Source organism: Harpia harpyja, chromosome 6 (assembly GCF_026419915.1).
Source record: "Harpia harpyja isolate bHarHar1 chromosome 6, bHarHar1 primary haplotype, whole genome shotgun sequence".
Classification (NCBI taxonomy): Eukaryota; Metazoa; Chordata; class Aves; order Accipitriformes; family Accipitridae; genus Harpia; species Harpia harpyja.
In genome coordinates this window covers 66,228,043-66,242,550 of record NC_068945.1, presented here as the reverse complement: position 1 = coordinate 66,242,550, position 14,508 = coordinate 66,228,043, and the positions used below count along the sequence as shown (strand labels likewise).

Sequence of the window (14,508 nt, the reverse complement as noted above, 5' to 3'; positions counted from 1 at the left end):
GCACCAAACAGAAGCTAATTAGTTTCAATCAATCATATGGGTTTCTTATAACCTTTGTGGAAGGACAGCACTCACTTCCACTTTCCTAACCTAAGAGCCAATACAATCGGTAACATTGACAACAAAAAGTGTCGAACACATGCCTACCTTCAGTCTTCCTGAGTAGGTAGGAGCATGTTTAAATATTAAATACCCTGAGCAGAGAGAGTCAGTGCTACCAAACTCCTTCCAGTGCCTCGGCACTGTGATACTGGCCTGTGCTGGTATGTATGCCAGAAACTCTTCATTGAGTAGGACAGGATTCATCTCACCTAACGACGCTGTCTCAGATGTAGCAGTTTAAATCTCAGCTGGCCACAGCAGGTTCCTTTTATGTGTTCCTTATATTAACTTCACGTATGAAGAAAAGTCAAGACTTCTAAAAAGTAATGACTTTCAAACAGATATATTAGGATGGAGTGAGATGGACAGTTTTCTGGAGATGCCCATTTCTCTGTACAGAATACTAAGGGAGCCTATGGTGGCCTGGTCATGATTAAATAAATGCTCTTAGATGAGATGAATCCTACTCAATATTAACATATTACACAACTCCTCTTCTTCATCACTAGCTCATGCACAGTCTCCCACCGCTCTGATTCCCAGCTAGCAACAAGAAGCATTTTGGCCAATACTCACTGTACTTGGTTTTAGTATGAATGGAGCAGTTCTCTGGGCAGACTTCGGCCACCAGAACAGGACTGAACAAGTTGGGGCAGCATTCCAACTTTGCACAGACTCTTCTGCAGAAATCTGCTACCTGATCCGATGTCCGCACAATCTTAACGGTTGCCCTGTATGTCTTCCCTCTGTATCTAGAAAAACGTACAAGACCCCATGTCACCAATCAATGTCCTTTGATGCTACAGACCAGACCCTCCTCTGTTAGGGAGATACCTTCCCTAACGACTTTTGGGAGAGTGTCTCTCTTGAGAAGGCAGGCAGAATAGGTCTACTTGTTTTAGTGGCTCCATTTCAAATGGACTTGAGAAAGGAAAGGCAGGGTGAAATGACCCTGGAATCAGAGGTGCGGACATGACTTGGGGAGGAATGCATGCGCAGACTGCGTATATCTGTAGGTAAGGCAAGAGACAGAAAAAAATCACAGGAGGCTTGGTGAGGATATTACACAGCACAGAATGCCCATACTACGAGCTGATGCAAAGTTTTGGGGAGAAGGACGTAGTCTCTCCTCATATATTGATCTGCAATTAGAAGCTTGTATGCCTTGCTTTCTGGTCACCACCCTGTATGTGGGGTGCACTGGAGACTGTCTCTGTAAGCCCCCAATACACCTTTGGTCTTCTCCATTGCCATCTTTCTTGAGGCAGCTCCCACATCATAGAATCAATCATAGAATCATAGAATCATTTTGGTTGGAAAAGACCTTTGAGATCATCGAGTCCAACCGTCAACCCAACACCACCATGCCCACTCATGTTCCAGCTCACAAGAAGCCCACAGTTTCGTTGTGCCAACCGCGGTTGCATCTGGGTGAAACTGGATTGCCTGCCATACAGGGACCAGATGACTTCACCACTATGAGATTTGGGCAGTACAAGACCCGAGGAACTCATCAGGAGTCTCTTGAGTCATTTAACAGGGCTGCGAGAACGGGCCCTAAAAACAGTGATTCCTGAACAGGGAATGCTTAGAGCAGATGCAATGAAAGGTTTGTCTTAAATTTGTTATCCATGTGCTACTAAAACATTTATTTCAGTGTTTTATATGAAGTGTTTCTGAGCGATAAACGGCTAAGAAAGATATAGTTACATCCCTGCTGTAATACATTGTAGATGCGAACTCTGAAAAACCAATTATCCCCATAATTTATTAAACAGCAGCACCAAGCTATTGTAAATGGTGAGATAAGGTTTTTAAAACATCTCTTGCACGTCCTGAGGAATGCAACACAAGAGACAATCACGCGAGCGCCTGGTGCTAAGGCATTATAAATGTGCTTAGAGGAGAGAAAAGTAACACACACAAAAGAAAAAGAGGGAGAGACAGTGAAAGAAAGATTACTGGACGGAAGGCAACGAAAGACAAAGATACAGTCGTCAGGAAAAATGAGACAAAGCATTTGTGAGCGCATTAAGACCCACAGTTCCCTAGCAGGGAATCAGCTGCTGATAGTCAGATATGGAAGAGGAAGAGGAGGGGAAGGTGAAACAAGGGAGATGTGGCCAGAGAGTTAAAATGCACAGCATGCGCCCAGACCCAATTCCCTCTCTCTGAAGGTTTTACTGAGTTGCGCAAAGCAGCTGAGAAACCACCTTTTTCTGCTCTCCCTCCCAAAAGCTTTTTCCAGAAACACTGGGGTATGGGAAAAGGGTTTGAAACTGTGGTACATGAAGTGTTATAGAGGCATACCCAAACGAAACTTGGGTCTGAGAACCACCCAGTCCAACCATCCTCATATCACAAAAGACTTGATCCAAAATATCACCACAACAGAAAACTCTTCCAGAACCTATATGAGCATTTCTGCAAGGCACCAGGCTCCAATACCCCAGTTGGTGCCTGACCAAGGACACCAGGTCATGGTGACAATCCTGGATTCATTCATCCTTCTGAATGAATGAATGAATTAAATGACTTAATTAGCCAATTCTTCATGCCCCTCAACAGACCTGGACAACTGATCTAAAATCGAAAAAGTGTTCCTTCCAGATACAGAGCGCTGTTATCCCCGCTTCCCTATGAAATAGCTGCACAAGCAGGCTGGCTAAAGAAGGTTTGGCAATACCTAACATCGAAAGAACAAATTCCACAGGCATTTAAATATATCTACTTATAAATGTTTTATATTTCTTTTCAGTATGTTTGAAAAGACTCCTGCCCTTATTACTTCTCCAGGAGCCATTAAGTTTAACAACAGCCTAGATCATTAGGTCAGTAAGTCTGACTCCTGTGACAGGCTGTGGAATTTCATTGCGTTACCTTCACCTGAACCCCAACAACTTTGGTTGGACTAAAGCATCACTTCCAGAAAAGCACCAGCCTCCCCTCGAGGGTCTCCACCCTGGAAGAATCCTGGCAGTGGGAGCACCTGTAGCTATACCTCATGAGCCTATGCCTCATTTTATGTCTGGATGTGTCTGGATTTAACTTACATTTAGTTGTCCTTGTTCTGACTTTCACCACCAGGATGAAAAGACTGCATCTGGTTTTGTTTCCCTGCAAAAGCACTGTAATCAAATTGCCTCTTGATCTTCTTTCTTATAAGCTAAGAAAGCTGCCTGATGGGTATTATTCAAGGATGGCTGACTTTTTCTAACTGTGTGCTTCCTATTGTGTTTGGCTGCCTAGAAAGGACCCATTGTACTAAAGTGCCTGGTGAAAGAAAAAGATGAAACTAGGAAAATGAACAACTGACTGATTTCACAGTCTGGTTTGAATGCAACACACATAGTAATTAACAGAACGGATGGCTAAATGGAGATCAACATGACTGCAGCAATCAGTCTCAATAACCCAAGGTGTTAGTACTGGCCCCAGTAATATTTTTTACGTGATTTTGGCCTTGGCAGCACCTCTTTCAACTATAAACCAGGTTCTACTAATATTTTCCATATTCCTCACACACTAAAGATTTTTAACACAAACACCACCAAATGTAAACTGAGCTGTTCTAGGACAGCCATGTGGAAAGAGCTCCTTTGTATATAATCAGAAAACCCTTTTCCATTAGCATTGCTCAAAAAATTACCAACTACTGATACTCCTATTGATGTTTTCATACTAGGACTCCTACCTTCCCAACCACTTATAAGCAGTAAGTAACCTGCATGCACGGCATGGCAGCACTGGAGACTTGGAAAACAGCCATGTCAACCATAACATTTTCAGTTTTCTTAGAAATCGCTGTTCTTTTAAAAAAGATTTATCAGCTAAAGCCAAAGAAATCTTCCTTTCCTCTCCCCCTTTCTCTGCCCTCAGATACCAAAACCTGGAGAAACCCTTACGGCTGAAACTACTTCCATGAAAAATATACTCGGGATCTTTGCTGATCCACGAGCAACAATATTAAGCTAACAGCACTTTGCTGGCAATATCACTCTTCTGTTGAAGATTCCTTTGGTGGTAAAATAGATCAGAGGTTCATGAGAACAAAATGTCTTCCAAGAGCTCCAGTTAGGGACCACTGTGTGATGATACAAAAAGTCTTGTGCTGAAGACACTTCAAACAGCAAGAACATTGAGACTACCCTCATTTTCAAAAGTTTCATCATAAGGATACAGCCTACAGTTCTGACAATCCTTGAGACTTTTGAACAACTCAGTGGCTAAAAGCCTCAATTTCCTTTTAGGGGACCAAAATCTCCTATTCTTTCGCAAGAAATTTCCAATTTGTCTTACTAGCTTAAAGTCTGCCAAACATGAGAAGGTATCTTCCTCCAAAGCTATTTAATCATCCAATGGCATTTTGTACTCTTGAAGGGAGGATTCAGAAAAGACCCTGGAACTGTTCTAGTTGTAAGGACATGTCTTGTTAAGTTTCCTCCCAATTATGGAAAGAAAGGGTTTAAGTCATCCTACTGCTCCTGATGACTTCTATCTCCAATATTTGGCACAGAAGGCCACCTGGTCACACTAATTCACCCTTGCAGTGCCTCAAGAAGTATGTAGCACAGCTGATGTGGAAGACGAACCAGATTATATGAGCTGTAGCTTTGTGCTGACCTTTGAGGACACCGTTAATAACTAGCTGCCACTTGGACTTCGTATCATTGGTTGTAACCCTTGGGGTTCATTTGTCCAGTCAACTTTCCACTCATCATGCACGCATTCAATCCACATCTCCACAGCCTGGCTATAAGGACACTTGGGAGACTGTGTCAAAAGCTTCGATAAAATCAACCTGATAAAATCAAACTTCCACTGCTTTTCCCTCAACCACCAAACCAGTTATCACATCAGGCACAACTCACCCTTCATAAATCCATGCTGGTTCTTGCCAGTCACCTATTGGTCCTGCATGTTCTTGGAAATGGCTTCCAGCAGGATTTGCCTAATAACCTTCCCAGGAAGTTAGACTGACAGCCTGTAGTTACTTGGATTCTCCTTCTTGCTCTTCTTGAGGAGGGCTGTGATGTTTGCCTTTTTCCAGACATCACGCAACTTCCCTGATCGTCATCGACTTTCAAACATGACAGCGAGTGGCCTTGCAATGACATTGGCCAGTTCTCTCAAGCAGAGCTGGCTGCATCCCATCTGGTTCCATGCACTTGGGCACATCCAGTTTGCTTATAGCGTCTCTAGCTTCTTTTCCATTTACTGTGGGTAACACTTCACTCCCTCAAACAGTAACTGGGACCTGGGAGGCCTGAGAGTAACCCTTGCTAACAAAGGCTGTGGCAAAGACGACTTCGAACACCTCAGCATCATCTATCACAAGTGAAAGGCAGTCTTCTAAAGCATCCACAGTGAAAAGACTTTCTTTGAAATGCAGCTTCATAAATAAGCAATGGTGTCTGTGATGGGGGGAAACATTCCTAGAGTTCAGCTACTGGATTCAGGCAGCTCTCGAAATTTTGTTTGATGAAGGAGTCCAGGAATACTCATCTTTCGTATTTTGATTAACTGGGCTTCGTACAAGACCCAGGAGATAACTCTCTGCACACACTGGTACTGTTTATGTCCAAAGTCCTGCAAAAATGGGTAAGTCCAAACAGCCCCACTTACAGCCCTTAGAAATGAAAACCCTTAAAAAGCATAAAGTCCCTCAAGCATTTTTTGTAAAATTGGGAAGCCAAACCTAAATGTAGGCACTGAACTTAAAGCATCAAAACTATAAGGGCTGAATGCCTACCGCTTCGGCTGGCGCTTATGGGAATTCAGAGGATCAGGCCTGACATTTCTAACTCATCATCACCAATAAATCAGGTTTGACTATTTTCACAAAGAGCCAGCAGTGCTGATGGGAAGCGACTGCCATCACGCATTGCAGACACATCTCTTTGGACAATCTAAATTGTTTATCTTCTTTGCAAGGCTAGTGTAATTGATTCTGCGCTGGTCACTCATGCCAGCAGAATCAACCAAATGCAGGTTGCCCTAGGACTGAGATAATGCATTCCTGGTAGTGCATGATTTGGCATTTGGGCCAGTGGGAAAAACAGCCTCCTCTTCACCGTCTTCCTCCCTCCCCTTTGCTCTACCCTACTACAGCCGTCGCTGCAAACAAACAACAACATTGTCAAGATCCAAGGAGTTGTCAGTTTACATCAGAAGGCAGGCGGTGACACGACATGTCACATTACAGCACAGACGCTCCAGCTGGCTGTAGAGCTGTCATCATTAGCAGCAAGACACCACTGGGAGCCGGTGCAGCTGCAAGTTGGTGTAGACAGGCGTTTGCTCGTTACGGGTCTGTTTAAGATTCTGGAGCACAACTGACTGTCATACCTGATGTAACGTGTCATGTGCTGTTTGCGCATCCCGGGGTACCTGATTTCACGAGCGTGTCTTCTTTTCTCCTTTTGCACAACCAAATGCAATTAAAACCCTGGTATGCTTCTTGATGAAGCAACTCAAGCAAATTCAGCAAGGAAAAAAGAAAGAAGTCCTAGGGTAGCCAGACAGTCTTAGGGCATGTCAACCCTCTGTCACCCACTCTTAAAAGTACTCCAACTACCCACAGGCAAGCTGGTATGACCACCAAGCACCGCTCTGCAAACAGAGCTCCAGCCCCAGAAGCCAGGTAGCCACAGCAACAAGGTGGTGTTCAGCCCCATGAGCTCTGCCACACTGAACGAGAATACACTGCTGTGCTCAGAAGTCACTCCAAAACTTGCTGTCCCAGCCTTGAGCCTGTAATGATCCATTCTGTGGCTTGATAAAGTTGAGAGATGCTGTTTGACTCACTGAAGAGCTGAGGTTGCTGCCTCCTGGGGTAGCCATCATACAGGAACACGTACACAGCCTGTGTGACTGGCTGGCCAACATAAAATACAAAACCTCCTTGCTGGAAAGCACTGGTATACTTTTATCTGGCAGGCTATGTAGATACAAGGTAGATCCCAGCAGGCTGGCTACCCTGCTAAATAGATGGGAGGAGGTAACAGACACAGGAACGAAGGGGTAGGAGCTCCTTGGGGAAAGTATCGGAGACGGAGGTGCTCATTACAGTGTGATTAGCACGTCGGGTAACAGTGAGGGGGGATAAGTGGTTGATGTGATACGGATGAGCGACAACCTCTAGCAGCTCATGTACTCAGTGAGTTGGTCATCTTGGTGTAAGCACACCCAGAGCCAGCAGGCTGCCTGGGGTCACAGTGAATTGGGCTGTAGACACAGCTGACTATCAAGGACAAGACACCCCTGCACTTGATGGTCAGTTAAACATTTTCCAGGCCGTCTCCCATTAGAAATAAGGATTGCGGCAGCCTTAAGAACTAGGTCCTGCTGCTTTTGCACAAGGTGGATCCCCACACTCAAATGAGAAATCCCAATAAAGTCCTATTTTGGATACTGCTATTAGGAAAACTGCCTGTAAGCTCAATTCTTTGCAGGATAGGATATTAAGATGGGGCCTTACAACTTGATTTCACAACTGCTAAGTACCTATAGGATTGCATTATCTGATGTACAAGGTGTGGGAGCCTGGAATCAATGAAAACCAGGTCATGGACAATGACTTGATTTTAATGAAAATCTGCATGCACAAGGATTACTTTTAGATTTCCATCCACAAAATTTCAACTGAAAAACACAAAACCATGACTTTCTGCATGGGTGAAAGAAGTAAATTAAAAATAGGATTTTCTAGTAGCTTTTCATTTCTATTTGCAATCCTCCTTTAGAAAAACAATTTCTGAGTATGCAGAATAAAAGGTTCTCAATTCTCTACCTCAACAAAAGCACAAATGAACTTTCTGCAATATCTGCATGGCCAAAGATCAAATACAATTGCAATCAATAGTGCCACATTTGACAGCCAATCATTTCAAATAACCAAGAGAAAATTGCTTTTATTTGAAAAGGAGTAACAGTTCAGTACAAAGGGTGAGATTCACTGTATTTAACTTCAGTACTCAAAAAGTCAAGGTGACCAAGTTAGTCAATGGAGAGAGCTGTCTTCAAAGAACTATTTGTTGACATCCATCTTGAAGTGGGAAGAATTGCCCTTTGGAGGGACTCTGGAGGGAGCTTAGGAGAGACTCCCCCCTTTCAGAGAGACAATGGTTGTTGCAATACATCCTAAGTGTAGTGCCTATTACATAAAGAAGACATCAATGGGTAAATTTTCAAGTTGGAAGGAGAAAATGAGTATTTTCTAGATATACAGTTTTCTTCAGTGTAGTTGAATATCAAAGCATATATTCTAGAAAGGCCTCAAATCTTGACCCGAATCTCAGATTTGTTAGTATTTTGTCCTAATCACTCTCCTGCTTAAAAATGTGTCCCTGCTATTCTCTTCACACTTTTTTTTGTACCATTGATTCTCACCAGGTTCTTCTGCATTAGAGTGACAGGCTCTGTATTAAAAGCAGCAATACTCCTACATTTAGAAAGCCAGAAATTGAGTTAATTCAATAATAGCCAAGCTTATAGGAACAGCTCATCATAAACTCAGGACTTCACTGAATAAACATGGCATTTTTCATAAAAATCTGGACAGCTGCTTGGAGAAAGACAATAGAAATGAACCATTCAGGTGAATATTTCATTTCTTAAGTTGCTATAGAATAAGTCAAATAATTCAATGAAGCAAAACGATAATTAGAAAAGTAAAACTGTCACAATAGAAAAAAATCTTTTGTTCTCTTCTTTTTTTTTCCCTCCAGTCAGTTCCATTTTTGAAGCCTCCCAAATAAAAGAGCACACACTGAAGACTTACTTTGCTTTAAGTGTTTCTTCTTGGAAATTCCACTGAGGGTCTTCCACTAGCTGCAGTTCTCGTAAAACACTCCCTGGCTTGTAAGCTGCATTGATCACCATGCTGAGAACCTATTGAGAAACAAAACCAACAACACTGATGGGTTTAAAAGTAGCCCTTGACCACACTGAATATGATCCCAGGTGCTGCATAGGCAAGAGCAGCTTACAGGTGTCAATTTAGGGCCAAGGCTGCACAGGGTAAGTGCTAGATGCAATGAGAAGAGGTCCCAGATTGGATCGATGTGCCAAGTGTACTGCAGATGACACATCAGTCTGATATGGTGGCTGCATTAAATGCTGCTAGCTAAGCCCCCAAATCTCCTGTTAATCAGTAGTTTTCTTTGAGACAGACCCTCTCACCCTAAGCAGACTCCATTCGCTGCATCCATACTGGCTCATTTTAATAAAAAATGAAAATAATTCTGAAGGCTCAATCAGGTACAAAGTCACGTGTACCATTACACACTGAATGGGAAATTTACATACTTGAGGTCAGCAATATGCTTAAGTGTCTGAGTGCTGCGTGCCTTGACTGTATTAAAAGAATATTAATGAAGTCTACACAAAAAGAATTTGCAGGAGGTGTGCCTGAAACCCAGTCTGTGTCCACTCTGTACAACAAAACAAATGTGCCAATCCATTTAATGCAAAAATCTCTGAGAATAAAAATGATTCCTACTATTGACTCCAGTAATCCAAGCTTTAATAGTCCACACTTGTCCTAAGGAGATAAATACAAGAAAAACAAATCTCTTTAACAGCACCAGACCATGTGTTTGAACACTCTGCATTGTATGCACATCAATGACCCCACAGTGAGTCCAGATTGGTTTTGATATAATTTAGCTCTTTACCTAACGCCTGTTCTTAATTCTCTGGGGGCCTGCAAACGATTTCAGTGTGATGAGCGTTAAGTTTCCCCAGCACCCATGAACGTGGTTCATCAGAAATGAAAAAGTGACTAGGTCATATTGCAAAGAGCAATGTGCTTATGTTTCGGGTTTTTTGGGGGTTTTGTTTTGACTTTTTTTTTTAATCCAGGAACCCAAGGATTTGCTAGCATTCTGAAAACCTTGTAGGATTAAACATTTTCAGGCAAGGGCTTCACTTAAAGCTGCATAGTACCATGTAAAACGGCAGTGGTTTGAGTTGCTTGGCTAGGTTATTTACTAGAAGCAAAATTTGATCTATCATTGGGCCCTTGGAAACATTACTCGAACCACTCTTCAAAAAAGCACAATTAGAGACACCTAAAGCAATGCCTAACAATAGCACCAATGTCTTAGGCGGCTCTGATCATCCGTACATCTCAGAGCACTCTATGAGGAGGGGCAGAAGCACACTCCCTATCTCACACAAGGGGAAACTACAACACAGATTTACCCACAGCTCCCCAGCTGGTTCCCATCTCATCACACAACCCTGCTATACTAGTTACTAAGCCACACTGATTCCCAAGGGAGCAAAAGAAAGCTTCTGAGTAAGCCCATCCAGTTGCTCATCCACATCTTTTCTTGCCTGCCTCTCACTGTACAAACTGATGGGGCACTGGCCTCTGACGCAGAGACACTGAGAGCCTACGTAAGGAAGCCAAAGGTGGATTTTCAAAAAACATCAAGTGCCTGGGTAGCTCCCAGGCTCATTCACAACTCATCAGATGTGTTCCCCTCTTAATCAACAAATCCAGGGAGTCATTAACACCTGCGCAGGAGCTTGTTGGGAAAATCTCCTTAAGCACACTTCTGCACCCACCCTGCTTGCTGGTGGGAAAGCCAGGAGCAGAAAGCAAGTGTCTCTTGCTGACCAATTCCCACAAACAGTGCTGTCCTGCTCCTTTATCAGGGCGATGGTGTTTGTATGAGTTGTCGGAACAGTTAGGAAATGAGCAAGAAAAGAAAACCCAACCCTGCAAATAACAGTGTGGCCATGTCTGGGCATTATCCCAGACACCTAATCAACTCCAGCCCTGCAAAGACACCCAAAATACCAGGACTCTTCTCAAAACCGGCCTGTAATCAGCAGGACTCTGTAAACTTCTAAACTCAGTTTAAAAAAACAGTGTTTTGTAAGAACAATCATTTCCCTTTAAGGGAAGAAAAAATGATTTTTAAAACCTCTGGCTTTTACTCTTCTCATACCTCAAATAAGTCACTGGGTTTGGCATTTTACCCTACAGCAGAAGTCCATCACCATGTTAACAGTGTTACCTTCTAACAACATTATTGCTTTGTATTACACACTATTAAACACTAGGGAGAAACAAGAACACTGGTTCTTGTGGAAAAATTAACTGTGATTAAAGCAAAAACAGTGAAGAAACCTAGACCAGTTTCCAACTTTCTCTGGAGATGGAAAGTTACTCCACCCATATCAGACTGGTCAAATTTTGATCTGATTCACTAAATTCCCTTTGGCTAGAGTGTGACCAGTCGGAGATTTTGGTAGTTTATTTTTAGCCCTCTCCATCAGGAATGGTTTGGGTGCAGCCAGCGGTGCCACGGAGCAGAGAGGTGGATTAGACACCACCAGGCTTTGCTGCTATGCATCTATGAGGTTTTACTTTGATACTGCTGAACTTTGGATTTTCAGAGTCAAGCAGGTTGGAGTCACATCAGTGAGCACCACCACAAGCCTCTACCCAACCTTATAAGCACCTTACATCTTAGCTATAAAGTTTTCCATGTCACAGATTTTCAAGTGCACAAGGGCCCTTTTCTGAGCATGTCCAGATGTGTCTGATGCCACTGGGCAGTTCAGCACCTTTCTTCCCACCATAGCTTTTTGGTATTCGCACATTCCTCATCTCTCCACCCCTTTTCATTAATGGTCCCACCCCTGGATGAAGCTTTCTCAGGAGGTATCACTGATGAGGTGGAGTTCAAAATACCATCGTACCTCTTCTTCTGTTCAAGACCCCAATGGTCAACATCTTTATGAGGAGAAACTCAATTTCCCTCCTATTTCTGAGATACGAGCCCACATCTCCTACCTAACAGGAGAGACCCTAACTCCCAGGCTAGCCTCAGGTAGGACAGTAAACAGTTATTTTATTTTACTTGGAATAATGACGTGTCTGTGGGACAGAGAGAAGGGAAAAAAGAGTTGTTTTGGATTCTTTGATTAGATGATCAAGGATCTAAAAGTGAGGTTTTGTCATAGTCAAGGTTGTAGCACGTAAGTGTTGACATGCTTATGACAGTCCATGACATTTCAAAAATACAGATGTCCAGATCCTAAGTTGGAGGAACTACTACAGCTGAGCTGAAGTCCACAGAGCAGTCTTGAGGAGGATGTTACTGAACCCTCTTGCAGAAATGCAGTTTATATCCTTCCAGACTACAGAGGTTTCTGCCATTCCAACAGCATATCTGATGACTAATGATAGCACTATCAGCCCGGCTCAATCATACACCTAAGGCTCAGTACAAACTACTTAATTTTCTGAGCACCATGATTTAATTATGCAAATTTCTTGTAAGAAGTCACGCTGTGCTCCAAAAAAGTCAAGTTGCAGAGTGCAACAGCCTTCCTTCACAAATGCTGGCTGATTTCTCCTGTTTGCATCAGTTGGACAGTCACATTACCTTTAAGTCCATTTTCTTTTTAGACAGAGAAAGAGCAAAGTATCTTAAAAATAGTAAGAGCAGTAAGCAATAAGACTAATTAATCTTTACAGCATATTTTCCTAAAATATGGTGGGTTATAGATCATCTGAAGTCTTAAAAAAGACCTCATTTTGTTTTACAACGTTGCCGTGCTAAGTTGCTGGTATAGACAGAAGAACTGTTCACAAGTATTTTTCAGATATTCTGACCCAAGAACTAAATCTAAAGCTGATAATGTGTTTATTTTAATTTAACTCAAAGTTAGCATTGATTACATATCTTAGCCACTATACAGCCACTAATTTTCAGCCCAGATGCACTTGTTGGATGGCAATAGTTGATGTCTCCACTGTACTTGGCTCCAGGTTTCAACTTCTTTTCCAACAAGTATCTCAGGAATGAGATAATATTTGCAGCTGATGTTAAACAACAGGCATTACCACCTCACTTGCCTCTTGCTGTGAAAGAAACCACAAAAGCAGGAACTTGTGCTGGCACCAGGAATAATGAACAGCTAGGCTTTAAAAATAAGTTTGGCACTAGATAGCACAAGAGTTACTTGTCACTCACCTAAGGCTTTGCATGGATTCACGGATACACACACACAAACACACACAGAATTAAAATCAGTATTTTTGATCATACTACCAAATAAGTTGCAATTGCTCTCAAGATTTTGCTGGGAAATCTTGCTCAAGGGCTGCCATTCTGGAAGGCACCTTTGCAGTTTCCTCCCTGCAGAGCTCACAACCTCTGAATCCAACGCTAGGACAAAGCAATTGGGCAGAAATCGGGGGGATGCAGTAACAACGCAGAACTCGGCAGACATGCCTGTTCTGTTGGAAAAGAGGTGCTGTGCAAAAGCAAACCTATCTGTGCTGCTTCTCTCCTGACATCCCAGGTGAGAACAGCCCATACTATTCAAATGGAAGGAGATGCTTCTACTCCACACTACAAGGGTATCTCCTAACCTTGTTTAATCCCGAAGCAAGCAGTACTGATCCATAGCTATCCCACTATTAGTGCACAGGTGAGCAGCACCAGTTTGGAGCTGGATCCAGGATGATGCTTCACTGCATCAATGATGGAGGTAAGGAAGGACAAGGCCTTGGGGGAAAAGAGGGCTGAGGAGCATCATTAACTACAGTCGTGCTGCATTTTTTTGGTTGAGTGTGGAGGAAGGCAGAGGATGGGGAGCCACTTCCTTAGCACCCAGCCAGGAGCAAGGTCTCCCATCACCTAGTGCTAGTGGGGAGAGGACATCTGCTCTCTTCTTGCTTTAGGTAATCCAGGCCCGGGAATGGGACAAGAGTTGGTTGCTCAGCTGGTTTTAGTCTGTGGTTTCCATCAGTGCCAAACACAGCAGCATCTCCGTCATGGAGACTGCTGCCCACTGTGAACTGGCTGGCGACCGGCACAGATTTTTAACTAGAGCGTCCCTAAAGGCAGTGAGTTATGGCTGGAGACCAGGGTGATTTAAAAAGCTCTCACCAGACTGCTACGGACTCTGCTCTTCCTTTGTAGCTGTTGTTTTGAGTTGTCTTTCCCACCCTCCCCTGTGTGTTGCCAAAGTAAAGCCCATGTATAATTTATCTATTCCAGACAAGTTATGCTGATGCATAATTTACAATGGCCTGAAATTTTCCTATATAGTGAGAGAGAGATAATTATAATGCATTTGCATTCTTGGGGCCACATCATCAGCGGGTGTAAAGTGAGACGAAGGCATTGAGCTCAGCACCAAGACTGGGTTCGGAGGGATGGGGACCCTTGCAAAGCTTTTCAGCTGTGCAAAGCCTGGTGGCTGTGGTCTTGGGCCGGAGGAGATACCTCCTGCAATGTTCTCACCACTCAGCTCTGCAGTCCTTCTGGGTGCTCTGGCAGCTGCTACAGATCTTCATCTCGATGCAGGGACGTCTTCTTTGCCACTTCTCACCTCCTCCATGTGCTGGGTACCCCTATCCTCGCCCCCACCCAT

At 43.3% G+C, this 14,508-nt stretch overlaps 1 protein-coding gene across 2 annotated transcripts in view; it reads right to left on the bottom strand.

Annotated features, from left to right (window-relative positions):
• SFMBT2 (Scm like with four mbt domains 2) overlaps positions 1-14,508 on the bottom strand; it is a 122,866-nt gene that overhangs the window by 12,970 nt on the left and 95,388 nt on the right. For both annotated transcript variants that reach the window (XM_052790412.1, XM_052790413.1), the window contains 2 exons: positions 8,885-8,994; positions 679-854 (listed from right to left, as the gene is read on the bottom strand). In XM_052790412.1, coding sequence (XP_052646372.1) covers positions 679-854; positions 8,885-8,994 — 286 coding nt within the window. The remainder of the gene's footprint in view (positions 1-678; positions 855-8,884; positions 8,995-14,508) is intronic.